We start from the raw sequence: 21,196 nt of genomic DNA on the forward strand, positions 1-21,196 counted from the left end.
GAACTTCAGAAAGGGCTCCCTAGAGAAGGGGACATCCAAGCTGAGGCCTAAAGGAGTGTATGGGTGGCAGTGGGGTGTGACCAGGGGGAATAAGTTTGGTAGGGGATTGGCAACACTGCGAGGAGGGCTTCCTGCTGGGGGAGGGTGTTGGAAATGTCATCAGAGATCCCATCTAGTTCCTGTCTCCTCTGCTCCAAGGTGGGCTGGCGTCCAGAGGAAGGGCAGTCTGTGGCAGTGGGTGGTGCAAGCCCCAGTTTAGCTCTCAGGGCCGACGCATGAGGCTTGCTGTGGATTTGGAGGGAAATCTAAAGATAGCTCAGCAGAAAAGGATGACTCGAAGCTCGGGCTTCCCCGCAAATCGAAGGAAGCTAGCTAGGGTGAATCAGCTTCTCAAAGTAGAATGAAGCGGCTGTGGGAAGTGAAACCTCAGTTGGAAGGCCTCAGTCCAAGGCCACTCTGTCTCTGACTCACCTCAGACAGGGCAGAAGGAGGGCTTAGCGCCAGGGCAGGCGGGCTGTGAATCAGGGGCCTGCAGCCAGATTCCTGGGCTCTGGACCGGGCTCCTCTTGAAACCTCAGTTTCTGCATCTTTACAATGGGGTGGAGCAGGGTGGGAAGTCGTCCTGGTGAATTACAGAAGGGGGGCACACAGTAGGACCTTTAGAAGTGCCAGCCCCTTCCCTTTTTCTGTCTGAGTCGTAGCAGATAATGAAATGAGCATGTGAGATGGTTTGGGGTTCTTGTTAGTCTCCTGATGGGTGAGTAGTCATCTAGGTTCTGGTGAGATGAGTGGGGAGGAGAGGGCAGCAGAAGAAACAGCAGCTGCATGTTGTGTCTGAAAATCAATAGCAATAATAAAAACGATCAACTGTCTCTTAAGTGTTTGGTTCTTGTTAAATACCCAACCCTCTGTGCCACTCTCTGTTGCTGTCTTCACAGCAGTTCCATGGGAAGGTGGACCCATCTTAGAGGTGAGGTAAATTGTTCAGAGAGGTGAAGCTACTTGCCCAGAATCACGCAGCCAGTGGATGGCAGAGTTAGGCTTTGGACCCCGAACCAAATCCTGGATTTGAAGCCCTTGCTCTTAGCCTCAGATCTGTGGGGTGGGGGCTGTTGAGGACTTCATGGCCTAGTTGTGGCCTATGGAGCTGGGAGGGGACTTGGAGTAGGTGTCTGCTTTATAGATTGGGAAATGGACAGGGCAGAGGCCTTGTGCTAGATGATCTGCCTGTCGCGAATGTACATATGTTTTGAAAGAAACAGCAGCTTCTTCTGGCTTTGTTGAACATTTATTACAAAGTTAAGAGCAGAGACTGGTGAGTTGTACCCCCCCCACCCCCCTTCTCTGCACCAGATACTCTCTACTGTGTCCTCCTGGATCTCCCGCCAGGGGGCGCTGCCTCCCGCCACCTCAGCCTCAGGCCTGGTTCCTTTAGCTCGGCAATCCCGTGGTCACTAAGGCCTCCCAGGATCTTGGACTCTGGGCCCCCAGTCCCCTCCTCCTCTGGGACCCCGGAGTCTCAGCCCCCAGGCACCTCCACTTCTGACTGAAAGCTGGAGGTCATCCATAGCAGCATAGTAAGGATGTTTTGTCCAGGGTACGTGGAATAGTAGTGAGACCATTTTCCCTTTTGGGGCAGGTGTTTGGTTGTGTGTGGCCACAGCCTTTCTCCTTGAGCCAGTGTCTCCTCCAGCGCCGTCAGTCAGTGAGTGAGACCAACCTAAGGTGGGGCCCCTTTGGTCCTTGCACTTGAGGTGCTTTATTCATAGGGCTGGGTCAGGAGTAGCAGGGACAATGTCCTCCACCTCAATCCTGGGGAAAGTAGCTTGGTTCTTCCTCCATGGGTCCTGCGGAGACAAGCAGAGAGATGGATAGATAGGCCAGAAACCAGAGGGGGGCAGAGCAAGAGCAGGGACACTGAGGTGGAGACAGACAGACACCAGTGGACCAAGGGGGAAGGAAGAGGGTGGATATACCTGCTACCAAGAGACCAGGCATCTGGACAGAAACCAGCAACATGCCCAGGAACAGGCAGACAGACCACGCAAAGGAAGGGAGAGGGTATTGAGGGTCAGCAAAGGGGAGAAGGAATGTCTCCTTCCTCCCCTGCCAGTCTAGCCCCAAACTTGAGTCCTCTCCTCCAGATAGAAGAGAAGAGAAAGAGTAGCATCATCTCCAAGGCCATCCCCTAGTCCTTTGGCCACAAGAAGTGCTATCTACAGGCACCATTTCTCCAGGATGTTTTTCTGCCCAGTCCCAGCTGCCTCACCAGCTACGTGGCCTCCTGGCTTGGTTCTGGAAGCTGCCTCGACCCCAGGGCAGTGCTAAGCAGCTCAGTCAGCGTGTCCAACTTCCCTGCCAGGGCGTCCATCCGCTTCTCCAGGGCCTGATGTGAGCTGCTCAGACCCAGCTGCAAGTCACACAGGATCATGTGCATCTGGGCAGAGAGGGGGGTGGGAGGTAGCAGCAGGCTGAGCTAGATTTCCTCCTTATCCCAGTTGCCTGGCTCAGTGCTTTTCACACATGGTTTAAATCGTCTTAAAAGCCTGGGGAGTGAGGATTCCATTCCTGTTTTTACAACTACGGAAATAGGCCTGGAGCAGTTAAATGACGTGCCCAAGGCGGCTCCTTCATTAAGGCCTAGCGTTTGTGGAACTGATGAACGACTTCAGGATCCACATAGCCCTTTCATCAGCTTCTCAGACTAGGAGCCACAGCTTTATTCTCAAGGGTGTGTGAGCTTTCTATGAGAATGCTTGAACTCTCGGTTTTTGGCTGGATAATCTTCAGAAATTATGACCTGCCAGTTCTGGCAGATCTAGGCCCCCACCTCCTCACTGAGACCTGCCGTGCAGTTTAGGGGCCCCGCATCTGTGACTGCTTGCCATGGCTTTGGTGCCAAGGGCCACTGTTTGAATTGTCTCAGGCTAATGAGAAAAAGCAAAGGCCGCTTAATAAGCAAAAGGTGCTGTGAGCCAAGCCAAGGGGTGTGACGTTACCATCCCCAAGCGCCAGCCGAATCCGGTGGTCCCAGCGGAGAATGGCAAGCTGAGTCAGCCCCGTGGCCCTGGGCCCCTCTTTGCAATAGCGGCAGAGATTGCCTTTTACTAAAACAATGTGCCCCGTCTGTGTCAGAGTTGTTAATTTGTGTTTTATTGGTCTTGCCATTTGTGTTTGAACTTGGTTTGTATATTTGCTTTGGTTTTATTGCTGTCTAAGAGACATAGTTGGAAGGAATTTTGTATCTATCCACATTAACTCGGCAATAAAAATAACGTAAAACCAAACACTAAAGTTCTTTGTGAGATTTCTTTTTCTAAGGTTAAAAGGGATCGGTCCCCTCCATGAGTTTAAGAAACTGTCATATCATTCACTCAACCACAAACCTTTGTCGAACGCGTGTGTGTTTGCCAGACCCCTGCCAGTGTTCGTTATGCTGGGGCCGGATGTCCCTGCCAGCTGCCCTGGCCTCCCTTTTCTTCCAGACCCTTCCTCCCACAGGGTCCTGGTACCTTGGAGATGTCCACCATGGAGTTCACTTGTTCGCGGAGCTTTCTGTGTTTCAGTCGTACCTGGCGGAACCTGTGGCAAAGAGCTGGAGGTCAGAAGTGATCCCAGCTCGGGGATGGGCTAAGCAGAGGAGAGACTCACATAGATGAGGAAGGGTTGCCAGAGCTGAAACCCCCCTAAGCCCATCTCTTAGGTAGAGCCCCAGGTATCCTGACCGCCCCCCCCCCCCATACAGATTGGCACAGACCCACAGACACAGACGTGCAGGACAAGCCATCGCAGAGTCACTGTGAGGTCTAGGTGGACATCTGTTCAGTGTCCGCACACCAGTGTCCCAGCCTGGGTGCACATGCACATTCGCTGCCACACACCATGTGGAAGGGAGCAGATGTGCACAGAGGGAGGCCCTCACCTGTTGATGGCGGCCAGCAGCCTGCGCTGGTGCCTGCGGGCAGCCCCGCACTCCTTCCTGCGTGTGTGTTTGTAAAACATCCAGGCCTCTTGCAGCACTCGGGCAGCTGATTCCTTCATCTGGGGGTGGGCACAGTGTCAGTGGAGGCAGACCCCTAGGGCTCTGGGAGGAGGAGGGGGTGGCGTCTGGACTCCTGGGTCTGAGGGGGGCATGTGCCGTGGGTGCCATATGCCCACCCTCACCTCTTTGGCGTACTGGATGTCCATCATGAAGTTGTGCACATGCTTCTCTGCCTTATTAAACTCCAGCTTCCGGGCCACCACGGCCACCAGCAGGGCTGTGCAGCAGACCCCCTGTGGGCACAGCGGACACTATGATGGAGGGTGGTGGGGCTCCGGGGCCACCAGACTCCCTCCTCGAACCCTCCCAACAGCCACAGAAGGCAGGTCGGACCACCCCCGGTGGACAGGTGAGCGCCAGGATCACAGGTCATGTGTCTGAGTCCCATTGTGGGTGTAGTGTTTATACCACCAGAATGTTCTTTTGTTAAAGGTATGATTGGAGAAGGGGAGAAGGGCTGATCGTGGGTGAGAGGTAGAGCTTGGGCTCCTGCGGGAGCCCTTCCTCCCCACTGCTCACAGCGAGCTGGCCAGCAGGTCACCAAAGGTGTCCCTCTCATTCCTCCCGCCCCTGTGGCTCCTGGCCAGTTCTGGCTCTGTCCATTCCTTCCTGGACCATCTCCTGACCCGGACCCCAGGGAGATCTAACATTATGACCCTGCCCCCTTACCCTACTGCCCCAAACTTCTTACCCTCACTTTCAGAGCCTTCCAAGGTCTAGGTCTCTCCTCCAGATAACTCAGCCTGGCCTCAATCTGCCATAGCTTTCCGAGCATCTTGGTCTGAACACTTCCCCCCTTCTCCCAAGACCTCTAAACTGTCAGCTGCTTGGTGGTACCTGCTGTTCTTCCCTGAGTTACAATGAATTTTCTTCTGAAGTCTTCCCTGAGTTACAATGAATTTTCTTCTGAAGTCTTTCCCTTCCCCAAACTGTGTCTCAGCTCAAGAACACTCTGAACAATTTACTGGTTATAAACACTGGTTCCAGGAACACTTGTGTTCCTTAATGTTACTTAATGTCTCTTAATGTTACTTAATGTCTCAGGGGCTCACTTTCTTCCCTATAAAATGGGCATGCCCTCACGGTATTACTCTATGGGTTCCTTAAGTGAACACCTGGAAAGGGTTCAGAGCAGAGGCTGGCACAGAGTATGTACTCGATAAAGTTACTTATGATTATCCCATTGTGTCAGGGAACCTCCCTGCCAGGAACTGAGCTGTGAGCTCAAGTGCAAATCGCCTGATCTCTCTAGGTCTGTTTCTCCTTGTGTCAAATGCGGGAGGAGGTCCCAGGCAGCCCTGAGGGTCTCTGACCCTTTGTGAGTGTTTGCCTGGCTGAATCTCTGCCCCTCTTTCTTGGTCCCAAAGACTCACTCCTGTGGGGAGGGGATCACACTTTCCCATCACCCCATTCATGACCAGTGGAAATGTAGCATATCTTTTCTGGAACAGCATCAGGACTGGGGGCCGGCAGCCCTGGGTAGGGGGAGCCAAATCGCAAGGGGAGGTGAAGGCCAAGGCTTTGGGTGCTGGGTCCTGGTAGAGGATAGGGGCTAGTTAGGGGGAGCTAGATGCCTGGGTCTATGAAGGGAAGGTGGCAGATGTCTGGTTTCAGGAGGAGACCAACTCTGGGGAGCCTCTGCCTCATCCTTGACATGAGCTAGGATGGGCAGCTGGATGCTTGCGACCAGTTACAAATAACAGCCTCCCCACCCCCACCCCTTGACCCATTTACCAAGCATTTCCTATGTGCTGGGTGCTGAGACCCTTTATGTGGTTTAATTCATCTCAGGAACCCCATGAGGAGTACATTAGTATCAGCATCCCCATTTTATTATAGGCTTGATCCCAGCTTGGAAATGGCAGAAGCAGGATCTGAAGACAGGCAGCCTGACCCCACAGGCAGGCTTTGAATGAAGCCCTAATGGAGGCTGGAGACTAGGTTCCTTTGTCCTGAAGAAGCTGGGAAACCAAAGGCCTGTGTCCTAGACCGAGAGGGTAAAGGGGTGAGGAGGAGGATGTCTGAGCCTTCCTGAGGCTCAGGGCTGGATTCCTGGATTCTGGAAGGAAATGGGGCTGGGAAGTCAGGGGCCTGTGTTTTCCAGGATGGTGAGGCCTAGGGTCCTAAGTTCCAAGGAGAACAAGGATTTAGGGGATGGGTTCCTGGATTTTGAAAGGAAATGGGGCTGTGGGTGTCCAGATACCCAAGTTCCTTGAGGGTGGTGTCCTTGAGTCCCTTTTTTATTGGCTTCATGATTTCTTTGGGCCCAACTGATAAGCAGTTGGGGTAGGGGTAGGGTCCTGTAGGGGGCTGTACTCACCATGACTCCAGTGCAGAGACAAACAATCTTGCCCCACATGGTGCCTGGCACCACGTCTCCATAGCCAATGGTCAGGAATGTGATGGGGATCAGCCACAGTGTGTCTGAAAGGTGTCCGGTGGCATTAACGGCCTGCCTGTGGGGAAGGATGGGTTAGTTCTGAAACCCTACCGTAGGGCTTCCCTTGATGTCTGATACTCTCCTTCCTAACACACCTACAGTCCCCAGAAGCATTCAGAGAAAGAGTCTAAATTCTGGGCTTTGGAGAGCCTGCCTGGCTTCGTCTCTGCTGTGCGAGCCGGGCAAGATATGCTCAGCCTCTCTGGGCTGTGGCATTTGAACCTGGATCCAGCCAATTCCAAGGCTTCTTTGGTTTTTGTTAGGCTACCAGGACTGCTGCTTTCTGAACAAGTTGAGGGGTTGAGAGGGGCCAGAAACCCAGCCCAGAGTCTTCTTGTCACACCCTGGCAGGGATCTGCGTACACGCAGAGGAAGGGGTGGTTTTTTCTCTTTTCTTTTCTCTCTCTCTTTCTTTCAGATTTTATTATTATTTTAAAAGATTTTACTTACTTATTTGACAGACAGAGATCACAAGCAGGCAGAGAGGCAGGCAGAGAGAGAGGGGGGAAGCAGGCTCACTGCCAAGCAGAGAGCCCGATGCGGGGGCTCGATCCCAGGACCCTGGGATCATGACCTGATCCAAAGGCAGAGGCTTTAATCCACTGAGCCACCCAGGCACCCCAGATTTTATTATTTTTTTAAATTAACCTCTACACCCAACTTGGGGTTCAAACTCAAAACCCCAAGATCAGGATTCATACGCTCCACCGACTGAGCCAGCCAGGCACCCCAGAGGTGCCTTTTTCTAATGGTCATAAAGATGCTTTATGGCCTACAGGTGGTCCTGTCAAGACTAAAAAGGCAGGACCCTGCCCTCCCTTCCCCCCACTTAATAGAAGGGGACATTTGGTTTGAGCCATGGAAGGGACTGAAAATCCTGATTTGTCTAAACTTGAGCCCACAGACCTCTTGTGTAAGGGTCAGCAAGGAACGCTTCATTCGTGAGGCCCCAGACATGTCAGACCCACTACACTAGAGTTTGGATGTGGGGACTGAATTTGCACTGTTAAGCCCTACTCCCCTCATCTGGAAGTATATTCAAGTTTGAGGACTTCTGCCTTGGGGTTGAGAAATTTGACCCCCCCTTGCCCACCCTCCCATTTTTCAGATGAGAAACATGGTGGCAGGAAAACAGAGCCTACAAGATGTATCAGTTAAAAATCCTGAAAGAGGGGTGCCTGGGTGGCTCAGCGGGTTAAAGCCTCTGCCTTTGGCTCAGGTCATGATCCCAGGGTCCTGGGATTGAGCCCCCGCATCGGGCTCTCTGCTCTGCGGGGAGCCTCCCCCCCCCACTTACTTGTGATCTCTGTCTGTCAATAAATAAATAAATAAAATCTTTAAAAAGAAATCCTCAAAGATTAGAATTGCTGGGGAGACTTCAAAGATGGTAAAATTTCACGCCCATTTCACAGGTGAGGAAACAGAGGGTCAGAGAGAGAGAAAGGATCTAAAGCCAGTGCTTGTCTTTCCCCACCTCCCCTCAAGAATCCTTTGCCAGGGGCACCTGGGTGGCTCAGTGGGTTAAAGCCTCTGCCTTTGGCTCAGGTCATGGTCCCGGGGTCCTGGGGTTGAGCCCCGCATCGGGCTCTCTGCTTAGCGAGGGCCTGCTTCCTCCTCTCTCTCTCTCTGCCTGCCTCTCTGCCTCCTTGTGATCTCTGTCTGTCAAATAAATAAAATCTTAAAAAAAAAAAAAAAAGAATCCTTTGCCAGATGTACTAAACCAGATGTCCCAAACTTGAGCCGGGGTCAGAATGCCTTGTTAAAACAGACTGCTTGGGGGTGCCTGGGTGGCTCAGTGGGTTAATGCCTCTCCCTTCGGCTCAGGTCATGATCCCAGGGTCCTGGGTTCGAGCCCCACATCAGGCTCTCTGCTCCGCACAGAGCCTGCTTCCCTTCCTCTCTCTCTGTCTGCCTCTCTGCCTACCTGTGATCTCTGTCTGTCAAATAAATAAAATCTTTAAAAAAACAAACAAAAAAAAAACACAAAAAACAAAAAAACAGACTGCTTGGCCCCCACCTGCCAGAGTTTGGGATTTGTTAGGTGTGGGTAGGCCCTGAGAATTTGGATTTGCAGCAGGCTCCCAAGTGATACTGCCGGTTCTGGATCCACACCTTAGAACCAACTGGCTAAGACTAATGTCACTTTCTTTATCTGTGAGAGAGAGGACCTGAGGCCCAGCTTGCAGTCTGTCCAGCAGGCAGCCCAGAATCCTGCATCCGTTCCCTGCAGGAAATTCCCTTCCAGAGCAGCCCCAAATCACTACCGTCCCAGGATGGCAGGGAGCACCCCAGTGCATCTGTGCTAATTCAGAAAAGGTGTCCATATCCTCCAAGGAGGCAGTTGCAACCTTTGTCCAGGCCCCAGTACCCGGGTTTAGAGGCTGAACAGGTGGCCCCAGACCTGAGACAGGACAGGTGTGGAAGCGGGGAAGGAAGGGCTTGCTAGGGTCTGTGTGTGTCTGGGGAGACTGGAGACTGCAAGCAGAGGAAAGGCGGGAGCTGGCCCGTTGGTTCCTCCCTGCCCAGTGGATGAGTGTGGACCCTGGGGCAGCTGGGGCTGTGAGCGGCTTCTCCAGATGCTTGAGGTCCCCCCACCCCTCACCGCAGCACCCTCACCTCTCAGCCACCGACAGCACCCAGGCGGTGGTGAGCCAGAGGCCAAGCGTGAGGCAGAGCAGCAGGCGACCGGGATGCGTGTTCATGTACAGCTTGGCCACGAACCAGTGGCGGAAGCGGACCTGGTTGAGGGCGCCGATGCTGCGGTAGGACGCGTTGAGCAAGACGCCGCTGCGCAGGAGGACGGCGCGGGGCACCAGGTAGAGGCGCAGCAGCATGGCCAGCGACAGCAGCGCCTCGCCCTCATCCAGGAAGCCCGGCCAGGACTGCGTTGCCACCGCCGTGGGCCCGGACCCCAAACCCTGGGCGCATGGCGGACCCTGCACCGGCGCGGGATGCAGCGCGCACACAGCCAGCTCCAGCACGATCTGCGCCGCCTGCCGCCCGGTCAGCGCCACGCGCCAGTCCCGGAGCCCGTTGTCGGTCATGAACAACTGCGGGGAGGGGACAAACGGGGGAGAGGGTCACACGAAGGTCAGGTAGCCGCCTGCCTGCCAGAAGCAGGAGATAAGGGGGGCCGTCCACCAGGGTCAGGGTGGGTGGGGTTGGGGAGGGTGGGGAAGGAGTGGGGCAGGACCTTGAAGAGGGCCTCTCTCCGCTTTCTTCCTAACGCCCTCCCCCTCGGTTTCAGCCCGCTTCCAGGTTTTCCTTGTACCCCCACATTGTTCTATATATTGAAGGTACCGGTGCGCAGAACAGAAAGCCCTGCCTCCTGGGAGCCTACAATCCTGACGCACGGAGCCATCCCCTCCTGTTTCTGGGGCTGGGGGAGTAACTAACTGAAAATTGCGCCCAGCTGGCAATGCAGATAGCCAACATTTACCGGGCACTTTGAATGGGCCAGGCACTGCTTTATCTGCTATACATGTTATGACTCAGGGAATGCTCCCAACACAGTGAAATTGAAAGCATTTTACCCCCATTTTACAGGTGCAGAAACTCAGGCCCTGGTCTTTCAGCTGTGGCAGCACAGCTGAGTTACAAATCCAGACCACTTAACTGTTTGATGAGTGATGATAACGTGTACTTTCTACGGAGCAGGTGCCACAGGGGGGAATGACGACACATGATGGATAACCCCCATTTTATATACAGAGGTTTTGGAGGAAGGGGTAGAGGCAACAGGATCTAGGGATGTGGGGGATGGGATGAGGGGAGGGCGCCAGTGGAGAGTTGAGCACCGGGATGAGACAGGACATGGGAGGGGGGTGATGGGTGGAATGCACCCCCCCCCCAGTCTAGGGGGTAATTGACACAGAGGTGGGGAGCTCAGGAGTAGGGAAGGACCCTCAGGCACATAGCCTGGATTTCAGGTTACTTGGGACTGGAGTCGGTGGAGTCCAGGCATGGATGACAGAGATCTGGGGGGCTGGGCCTGGAGTGAGGCTGCCTGGGGGTGCGAGCTCTCAGCACCCATGGGCATGCAAGGGGATACAGGGCTGCAGGGGAGCATGGGACTGGGTTGCTCCAGGAGGCTCGGTCTGTCTATCTGTGTTTCTTCTCATCTCGGTGGGTGAGGGTGTGGACAAATCTCAGGATGGAGAAACCTCATGACTCAGACCAGGAGGAGGAGGAGGGTGGAAAGTGTGAGCTGACAGGGAGCCGTGGGGGCTGGGGGGAAGCAAGGAAGGGATGGGGCCTGCCCTACCTGGACCTCTTTGGCGTGAAATGCCACGATAAGACAAAGGAGCAAGAAGGTGGAAATGCTGATGGTGCATTTAACCAGGAACAGGTAGAGCGCCCACTGTTGGAAGGGACAGAAAAAGGGGTAAGAGCCTAGGTTCCCAACTGGTCAGTCCCCTCCACCTTCCTCCCATAATGCCATCCCTTCTCAATTCCCAGTTTCCTGGCCTCCGCCACCCATTCCTCCCTGCCTGTCCTCCCTCTACCCCCGTCCCCGCAAAACCTGGTTCCACCCAGTGTCTCAGTTTGGGGAACTCTCAAAACGATCTGGTCCCCAAGGAAAGTGGTCTCTTCCTTCCCAGCCTGACAGCCCCGGCTTAGATGCTGGTGTGTACCCTCCTCTTCAGCCTTTCTCATAGGATGCACACCTGAGGAGAGACCTTACAACTCACAGCCCTTTTTAATTCCCCCATCCCCTTCCTTACCAAAAATAGTTCCTCATTTAGGGGGTGGGGGAGTGGGGAAGTCTAGAAACAGACATCTGGCCTCTAGAAAGTTCCCCCGCCCTTCTCTGACCACACAGCTGGTCCAACCCCTAGAAAGCAACCTGCCCTAGAAGATCCTTCCACCTTCCCAATTCCCCAAGAAGTCTAGAAATGATCACCCAATACTCAAGAAGTGAATGACCCCTCCCACCCCCCCCACCCCATCCAGGACACTGGGTCCCCGAGACCCCAGTCCCAGCTCTGAGGAACGCCCCTGGGTTCTGGCCCCCTGTGTCTCCTTCCCCCTGCCCTCTCTCCTGGCTCTAAGCCCAGGGCAGATCTGGCCGGAAGCACATGGCCTCCAGAAACCACGGAGAGAATTTTTTTCCTCTCTCTTTGTGTGGCAATACCTTGGAGAGATCTAGAATTCTGGAAGAAGAGGTTTAGGGGGGACCGGGACTGCTGGATCCCCTAGGAGGAGTGGGGAGGGGTCCCTGCCTGAGGAATGTTGTCGGGGAGGGGGGATCCACCTGGCTCCCCTGCTGAGCTCAGCACCTGTTTCTCCAAAGATGTCTGCCAGCTCCCCCAGCGGGCCAGGGCCCCACCTCTGTGCAGGGGAAGACGGCCAATTTCCTGCCCCAGGGGACCTGCCCCCCCCAACCCTCCCCAAACAATGGTGCTGTTGTTCTTAGCCCTCCCCTACCCCCTTACCCTCCTAAGGCTCCCTGGTTCCCTGTCCCATCCTTTAGTTTGTCACGAACTCTACTCCGCTAGACACACCCCCTGCCCACGCGGCACTCCACTTCTACTTTGCTGGTTCCTCTTCCCCCAAACCCCTGACTCGGTCTCTGAAATTGCCCTGTCTCTGGGGATGCTTCTGTTTCGATCTCTATTTATGTCTGAGGGTCTCCGTTTCTGTCAGACTTTCCATCTTTCTGTGTGTATGTCAACTTGGGGAGCTCTGTCTTTCACTGTCTTTTACTGCATCATTGTCTGTCTCACACCGCCTTTGTCTCTCAGTGTCTCTGTCTCTCAGTCTCAGTCTCTCTCTGCCCCTCCCCCTGCTGATAGCAACAGCTTGTTCCCCTGCACTTCCCCAGCTGGACACCTGCCTCTCCTCCAGCCCCTCCCCCCTGAGGAGCAGGTGTCTGGGTCCCTGCAAAATGGGCTCCCAACACTGAGATGGTGGTGTGGAGGAGGCATGGATATTGTCAAGGCACAAGTAGAAAGGGGGCTGAGGAGGACCCTTAGGGCCATGTATCTCAACCCTTACCCCCAGTTTACAGATGGGGAAACTGAGGCCCAGAAAGCTGCAGCAGCTTTCCTAGAGTCCAGCTGCTGGAGGCAGCAGACTGGAAAATGGGAGAGGGAAGGAAGAAATGAGAGATGAGAAGGGGGAGAGAGGGAGTGAGGAAGGAAAGACCCCCGTCCCTTCCCATCTGCAGGGAGCTCAGGCCCCACCTCCCCTGCTGGGTGGGGTTCTGAAGCGTGGGAGCGGCGGGTAGGCCCTGGCCATGCTTCCTGTTGGCATGGGCTTCGGTAGCCCCACCCCCCGTGCCTGCTGCCCTGGCCTCAGCTCCCCGGCTTGAGGAAGCTGGCCTGCCCTGACCCTCCGTGTGGCTCCTGGTCACTTTGGAACTGTGCTCCTCTGCCACCACCCCCAAATCCAAGCCTGAACCTCCCTCCTCCAGGAGTGCCCCCCAACCCCGTCCTCACGTCAGCATCCCCAGACAGCCCAACTCCACATCCCTTACCCCAGACAGTTCTCCAACCCCTCCTTTCCGGTTAAGCAACTCTGTTCTGTCCTTAAACCACTGATTCTGACCCCTGTCCTCTATCTGCCCCATCGCTGCCCAGACGGAGGCTGGAATGTGCCGAGAGCCTGCTCAGACCTGTCCTGGCCCCACCTGTCCTTTTCCTCCCCATCGACACTATCCTCTGTCAGGACCCCCTTCCCCTAAAGACGGCTCTAAGCCTCCTTCAGACCCAGGAGCCTGGGCTCCCTGCCCCCTCCCCTGGGACCTAGGAACCCTAGACACTGTACACCTACTTCTCCATGATGCCCCAGAATAGCACGCAGATGCTGGGGGATGCTGGGACTGATGCATGTGGGAGGGGCAGGGGCTGTTTTCCGTTTCCCACCCCCGCCCCAGCCAGTTTTTTTGCTCTCTGCGCTCTGCTGCTGAGGCACTGGGTAAACCTGCGTTTAGATAAGGACCAAGGAGCCGCCGCCTACTTGGAAGAGGTTAGCCTTTCTCCCCACCCTTCCTTCACTGAACCTGACACTACCCCTCCCCTGATCTCTTCTTGGGAGACTGGACCATCTGATCAGCCTCCCCCCCGACCTCAAGGGGTCCCGGGCCTCCAGCGGTCCCACACAAACCTTCAAAGACTGACACACTGAGACCCATGTTCCCTTCTTTTTGCAGAGAGAGCCCTGAACATTTACCTCCCTTGGGCCCCAGGAATCCAGAACCTCAGCCCCCTCCTCCTTCAGACTCAGGAGTCCAGACCCCTAGCTCCTCCTCCCTCAGAGTTAGGGGTTCAGGTCCCCGGGTCCTCCCCTCTCAGACTTAGGACTCCAGCCCCTCCTCCCTCACACTTAGGGTCCCGACCACCAGTCCCTCCTCCCTCAGACCCAGGAGTCTCAGCCCCCAGCCTCCCGTGGCCCAGGATAAGAGCTCCACTCACCGGGCACCCTCCGAACCACAGCATCTCCGCGTGCAGCACCATGAGTCCAATGCCAATTCCCGCCAGCGCTAGCGCCCAGCCAGCCAGCCACTTCTCCTGCTCCAGCAGCCGCTTTCGCCGCTGTAGGGCCCCCAGGCCTGGCACCAGCTCCCCGCCCATGGCCCCTGCGGTCTTGGGGCTCAGCCAGCTTCCTGCCCAGGGTCCCCCACCTCGCAGCACACAAAGGGCAGCCACTGTGGCTTGCAGGTCCTCGGCCTGCTCTGCTCCTCGCTCTGGGGCTCTTGCTTTGAGGCACAGAGGAGTCTGTGCCCTCTAGGGGTGGTGACGGCTGGGCAGGGCAGGGAGGGGCCGGCGTGGCCCTTGGGCAGAGGGAAGGCTCCCCAACCACCCTTCGCAGCCTGAGGAGGGACTGGGGTGTGTCTTGGGGCAGAGCAAGGAAGAGGCGTGCATCCACGTGGATAAAGACACATACCGGCACACAATAGATTGTGTCACACACAACGGTCTGCCCTCTGTAACACACACCTAAACTCAGCCACACCCAGACACCGCAAGACACCCGGTGACAAACCCTCACACACACCACGGCCGGAGACGGGACCGAACACACATGGGGCACACAACACAACCTACAATGAGTGACTCACAACTCCCGATGAGCTCTGCAGCCCACAGCCACACCCAGACACCACACAGATGGTGTGACACACGCCGGCACTCAGCATGGCCAGGCAGTGCCCTGTGGCTCCCGTGACCACCCAAACTGTTCACACACAGGCACAGAAACTGCAGTCGAAACTGGGACAACATCCTCCTGCCCAGACAGTCACCCCCAGGCTCTTGCTCCATTAGCACAAAACACACCAACGGTTCCGCGGACACACATCAGGTTACTGAGTCACACCCACGCGCTGCACTCAACATCCCTGTGTGAACCGCGCGCTAACGGCATCCCAGACGCGGTCCACCTGTGCACTGGTGCCCAACACGTGCGGACACACAACATTTGGGGACACACCATGGCAGTCCTCAGGCCCCCAGTACGCAGTGAAATGCACGCGGATGGCACATGACAGGCCAAGTATATACACACGCACAACGATCCACAGCACACACAGACTCACCAGGACGTACAACACGCCCTAGCGCCCAGAGCCATTCAAACATGTGGTCAGAACAGTGGGAACGGACATGAGTAGAGACCCGCAGTGCACAGCGACACACACACAGAAACCCCAACAGCCCGGGATAGGTTTTGGTGCCTCACAGGGACACGACCTAGAATAGTAGCCCCGGGGGTGAGGGTGGGGGGCGGGGCCCCTGACACGGAAGTGCGGCATCGCCTCTGACTGACAAGCCACAAATGGCACACCATATACTCCAACACACGTGGCCACACAAACACTGAGTGACACAAAACATGCTGCCACAGCATGTCCCAACACTACCTTTCGTGAACCCCCTGGATCACGTAAAACATCAGGTGTGACCCACTGACACAGCCGACACCTAAGCCTGCGACGGCACCACACCGGGGGCTGCCGTCCGCTGTGGCGCAGTGCACAGCCACACAAACGCAGCACGCTCTGAGCGTGGCCACCCAGGCTGTGTTCTCGGCAGGGAAAGGAGAGCCCACCCCGCATGGACACAGCCCTGGGCATGACCCATAGGGTCACATCTCTGACTGATAGCTCGCCGTGGCACAAAAAAGGGCATGTAACAGAGACGCAACACACGGTGATGGACGGAACAGCAAATGCAGTGCAGGGCGACTCCTGGAGGGACATGCGGTGTGCTGGAATGTCACTGCATGCAGCCGCGCCGGAGAAGCACACGGGGCTGTGCCGTACGTGGGGACACAGACCCAAACCCTGGGGAGATGCCGACCAGGTTCCACTGAACACCTCGCACACACTGACCTCTGAGACACAGCCGGTGGCCCGGCGGGCACCACTCTAGAGGGAGCTCACAGACACGACCCCTCTCCCTGCCGTGTCAGATGTCAGGCAGGAACACGGACCCGCCAGCCACAGGGAAACGAGACACTCACGCACAGACATGTCTGGCAATGCACCAACACAGCCCACGCAGACACACCCGGAGACACCAAACCGCACACACAGACACGCCCGGTGACAAAAACACAACCCGTGCTGGTGCCCTGCCCGGTCCGTGGCACACATGTGATTCCCAGTCTGGGTAGAGACACGCGGGAGAGTGATGGAGACACACCCGGGCACACCCAGACACACCCAGATACCATGCACGTGGAAAAAACGCTGCTGCCGGGCACCCTGGAGGCTGCGGCCGGGATGCCCCTGCAGCTACCCGCCACCTCTGTGGCCTGGTGCCAGTCTCTCTGCCCCTCTCAGGTTCTTGGGCCTTACCTAGGAATCCTCCCTCAGTCTCTCCTGCTCTAGAAACCGCTGGGTCTGTGCTGTCTTTATCTCTGTCTCTGCCTTTCCGTGTCTCTCTTGTTCTCTCCCCCATTTCTTGACCTCTGTCTCTTCTGGCTCTGTCTCAGTATCTCTGACTCTCTCAGTATCTCCTCTCTCTCTCTCTCTGTGTCTCTCAGCCTCTTTGTGTCTCTGTGTCTCTCTTAGCATCTCTATCTCTGTCTCCATCTTTGTGTCCCTGTTTTCTATTTCATCCTCTCTCCTTGTCACCGTCCCTCTGTCTCCATCTCTAGCTGTGCTCTCTGTGTCCCTGCCTTTTGCTGACTCTAGGTCTCTCTGTCTCTGCCTGTGACTCAGTTTCTCTGTCTCCGACTCCCTGCCTCCAGACCTCCCTTTGGACCTCTCTCTCTCTCTCTCTCTGGGCTTCTGCCTCTCTCTCTGGACCTCTCCATGCTTGTCTCTGCCTCAGCTTCTCTCTTCCGTCCAGCAGCACAGCTGGGGGCAGCCGTGCCCTTTCTGGTTCCATCAGCCCCATTGAGGAGCAGGAGGCCAGAGACACAGGCTGCCGCTGCCTGAGTCGGAGGCCTCGAAACGGAGACTTCCAGTCCCAGCCCCTGTGCCGCCATGCCTCAGTGCGGGCCCTAGTGAAAACTGATGGGGTGGGGGAAACAGTCAGAGAGACCCCGAGGGGTGCAGCCAGGCGGGGAGAAGGTAGAGGAGGAGAGAATTTGAAAAAATCAAAGAGTTGGAGAGAAGAGGTGAAGGGAAAGCAGGCGCCGGGATCAGGACAGGGAAGTTAGAGCAGACAGAAGTTTCGTCTCCAAAGAGACCACAACTAAGAGAGAAAAACGGAGGGAACCCTGGCCATGGGAGAGGCCAGGGTGGGCAGCAATGGGGTCACAGTGGGAAAGGCACTTGCCTCCAAACGGAAGTTCTGGGATGTGGGGGTCAGCCGGTAGGACACACCGCTCCAGAACCAGCTCCCTCCAGCCCAGGGAGGGGCTGAGCCAGGGGGTGGGGGTGACTCAGGGCCCCAGAGCTTCCTGTGACTCAGCCCTTGGTCCCAACCCTGAAGGGGGGAGTGGAGAGGGAGAGGGGTCTCTGTAAAAGAGAGGGAGGAGGAACACCAGAGGACCTCTCTGCCTAGGTTGCTCCCCTCAGAGGAGAGGGTGGGCTACTGCATGAGACTTTGAGGGGAGGAGGGGACTGGGGGTGTGGACTCCTGGGTCTGAGGGAGGAGGGGCTGGAGGCCTGGACTCCTGGTCTGAGGGAGGAGGGACTGAGGGCCTGGGCTCTTGGGTCTGAGGGAGGAGGGGCTGGGGGCCCAGACTCCTGGGTCTGAGGGATAGGGGGTTGGGGCCTGTACTCCTGAGTCTGAGAGAGGAGGGGGTATGGGGCAGGACTCTGGGTCAGAGGGAGGAGGGGCTGGGGGGGGGTCTGAGTGGGGAGGGGCTGGATAACATACTCCTGATCCAGGAAGGCTAGAAGAACTGATTCCAAAGTCCCTGGGACTTTTCCTTGGCCTCGTCCCAGCTGCCCCACCTTCATCCCAGCCCCATCTCCGGGCCTGGAAAGGACCCAGGTGCCTTGGGGCCCAGCCGGAAGGGGCTAAGGACAAAGGGTTGTTTAAGTGGGCAGGGTGGTGGAGGGGAGAGAAGAGGGTGTCTCAGGCGGAAAGGTCACTCGTCGCCCCGGGCTTGTGCAGGGAAAGGCGGGGCTGCGCCAGGAGGAAGACATCCTTCACGAAAGTCAGAGACTTGTGGAGGCAAATCCACCACGGCTGGTCTTTTTGATTTAGGCATTTGGAGGTTTCAGGGCATGTGATACTGCCACCTAACGGTAGCTTTGGGAACTGCAGGCACCTGCTCGTCCAGGCTAGTTTCCTGTCTGCATACCTTAAGCACGACTGAGTGCCATGACTTGCTGTAAGTGTTCAGAGTGTAGTAAAAGCAAAGCAGACAAAATCCCTGCCCTCATGGAACTTCCATGCTAAAGAAAGTTTTGTGGTTCCGTCAATCTCTCTCACTCTGAGTCTTTGCTTCTCTCTCTATCTCACTGGCCTTGCTTCTTGGTTTCTATAAATTGGTCTTTGTCTTCAAGTGCATGCATTTTCCTTTTCTTCTTTTTGTTTCTCTCTGTTTCTGTTTACTTTATCCTTTATATATCTCTATTCACCACCAATTAAAATTGAGGTATATCAAGTTCAATTAGCTAACATGTAGTACATTATGTGTATTATTTTAAGTCATATATAAAATTAAATTATAAATAGTATGTAACTAAATATATCTCACAATTTGGGACTCCACAGACCTTGGTTCAAATCTTGCCATGGCCACTGACTATTTTTGTGTGGAATATAGCACACATACAGCCCGGGTTAGGGATGGACCTGTGTTCATGTCTAGCTCTGCGATCTTAGCTGTGTGTCCTGCAAAATGGGGATGATACCCAAGTCACAGGGATGCTTGAGAATTAGATGAATATCCACAGTCCTCGAGACAGGACCTGGTATATGTTTTGTTGTTGTTGTTTTTAGAGGGAGGAGGGGCAGAGGGAGAGAGAGAATCTTAAGCAAATGCCACGCCTAGTGCAGAGGGGGCTTCATCTCAGGACCCCGATGAGATCATGACCTGAGCTGAAATCAAGACTTGGACACTTAACTGACTGAGCCACCAGGCCCCCCCTGGAGCTGGTATATGATAAGCACTTGGGATACATTGTCTCTAAAACTAGCTGCCAGTGTCTCCTGTCTGTCTGTGGCTTCAGTCTGTCTGGTTTGTGACATCTTTATTGCAGAAATGATGCTGGGCCAGCTCGAGGTCCAGTTGTTCAGAGAACTAGAAGCTTCCACTTTTGTTCTCTCAGAACTCTAAGATGACCATGCTGTGAGCAAGCCCTTGGAGAGGCTTTGCAAAGGAGAATCAAGGCACCCTGGCCCAAAGCCCCAGTCTAGCCCCAGCTGAAGGCAGTGGCATGAGTAACTGCTGGAGAGGCAAGAAGAAATGCCCGGTAACCCTCAGAATCTTGGGAAATAATATACTTTTTGTTTTAAGACACTAGATTTGGGACACCTGGGTGACTCAGTCAGTTAAGGGTCTGCCTTTGGCTCAGGTCATGATCTCAGGGTCCTGGGATTGAGACCTGCATCAGGCTCCCTGCTCAGCAGGGAGTCAGCTTCTCCCTCTGCCCCTGCCTACCTCATGCTCTCCCTTTCTCTCAAATGAATAAATTAAATCTTTTTGTGAAAAGACACTAGATTTTGTAGTGATTTGTTACACAATGATAATAAATATCATACCTTTTTGTTCACTTTGTATTTGAAGATTTCATAATAAAAATATATGTACACATATGAATATGTATATAGTTGACCCTCGAGGAATGGGAGGTTAGAGGTACAGACACCCCACACAGTTGAAAAACCCACATACCACTTCTGACTCCCTCCAAACTTAACTACTAGTAGCCTGGAACTAGTAGTTCCAGTCAAATAGTAGTTGACTGGAAGCCTTATTGATAACATAAACCATTGATTAATGCATGTTTTGCAGGTTATATGTATTCTATACTGTATTCTTACAATAAAGTCAGTAGAAGAAAGAAAATGTTAAGAAAGTCATAAGGAAGAGAAAATGCATCTATAGTACTGTATTTGTCAAGAAAGGAATCTGCGATAAGTGAATCTGCACAGGTCAAACCCGTATTGTTCAAGGATCAACTGTGTAAATATAATGGAAATTGTACTTTATAAATTGCAGATAGTATCATTTTGCCTTTCTTTTCACCTCTGGATCTTTCTTGACTCTTTCTTCCTTTTTTAAAAAAAATATTTTATTTATTTATTTGACAGACAGAGATCACAAGTAGGCAGAGAGGCAGGCAGAGAGAGAGGAGGAAACAGGCTCCCCGAGGAGCAGAGAGCGCGATGCAGGACTCGATCCCAGGATCCTGAGATCATGACCTGAGCCGAAGGCAGAGGCTTTAACCCACTGAGCCACCCAGGCACACCAATAATCCTATTTACTTATTTGTCTAATTTTGGGGGACAGGGATCTTTTTGTTCCCAATGTTCAGAACAGCACTGGCAGTAAGAGATGCCCAGTGGATATTTGTGAAGGAATGCTCTTGTTCAATGGTACCGATTGGCCATCCTTTGACTCTACCTTCTTACACTGTTCCACACTGTCCTGGAGATGGGAAGGATGTCATTTCTCCATTTCCCTGTCCTTTGTCCCTCCACCCAGATAGTTGAAGTTGCTGTCTGTGGTTCTGAGACCCAATGTGACAGATCTGTCCTTGGTGCTGATTAGTGCTCCCACTTCCATTAAGCTGGAGAAGTCAAACAAATCTTGGGCAAGGAGTGATGTGTGTGGGATCCATCCAGGCACTGGAACTTCTGCATCATGGAGAGAAGGCAGACATCTGAGTTCCAAAGGGAGGGAGTACCCGGGTCACTGTGTGTTCAGTAGGTATCTGTCCTAACTATTTATGTGCTCATCTATTCATGTATACATACATTCATGTATATACTTTTTATTTTGGAAAACTTCAAAGATACAGAAGTGAAAAGAAGAGTATAATAAACTGTCATGTACCCAGTTAACAACTACCAGCTCATGGCTAATAACATTTCACCTCCGCCCACTTCCTCACTTCCTCTATTATTTTAATGCAAATCCCAGACATGATATCATTTAATTATATGTCGTAGTTTGAATTTTGTTTCTTTTCATTGAGGTATGGCTTACACATTGTGAAGTTTGCAAATCTTAAGTGTCAACAGATTGACGCTGTTCTACCTGCATATGGACATGGGTGACAAGCACCAGATCAAGCCATAGGGCTTTCCTATTGTCACAGCAAGGTCTCTTGTACTCCCAACTGACACACCAGGAATGGT

General features: G+C 54.2%; 1 protein-coding gene across 3 annotated transcripts; it reads right to left on the reverse strand.

The window, feature by feature from the left end:
- Positions 1-1,272: 1,272 nt before the first annotated feature.
- Positions 1,273-15,510, reverse strand: KCNN4 (potassium calcium-activated channel subfamily N member 4). 3 transcript variants are annotated; one of them, XM_045987995.1, is made up of 9 exons: positions 13,898-15,510; positions 10,747-10,842; positions 9,099-9,532; positions 6,363-6,498; positions 4,165-4,275; positions 3,923-4,041; positions 3,513-3,582; positions 2,270-2,410; positions 1,273-1,847 (listed from the first exon to the last, which is right to left on the reverse strand). In XM_045987995.1, the coding sequence occupies exons 1-8, from the start codon at positions 14,054-14,056 to the stop codon at positions 2,273-2,275; spliced, it is 1,263 nt and encodes a 420-aa protein (XP_045843951.1). In that variant the 5' UTR covers positions 14,057-15,510; the 3' UTR covers positions 1,273-1,847; positions 2,270-2,272. The 3 variants fall into 3 exon arrangements, with proteins under 3 accessions (XP_045843951.1, XP_045843950.1, XP_045843952.1); XM_045987994.1 differs by having other exon boundaries at positions 2,270-2,437; positions 13,898-15,508; XM_045987996.1 differs by lacking the exon at positions 2,270-2,410.
- Between the last annotated feature and the right edge of the window lie 5,686 nt (positions 15,511-21,196).

This window comes from Meles meles, chromosome 19 (genome assembly GCF_922984935.1).
Source record: "Meles meles chromosome 19, mMelMel3.1 paternal haplotype, whole genome shotgun sequence".
Taxonomy (NCBI): domain Eukaryota; kingdom Metazoa; phylum Chordata; class Mammalia; order Carnivora; family Mustelidae; genus Meles; species Meles meles.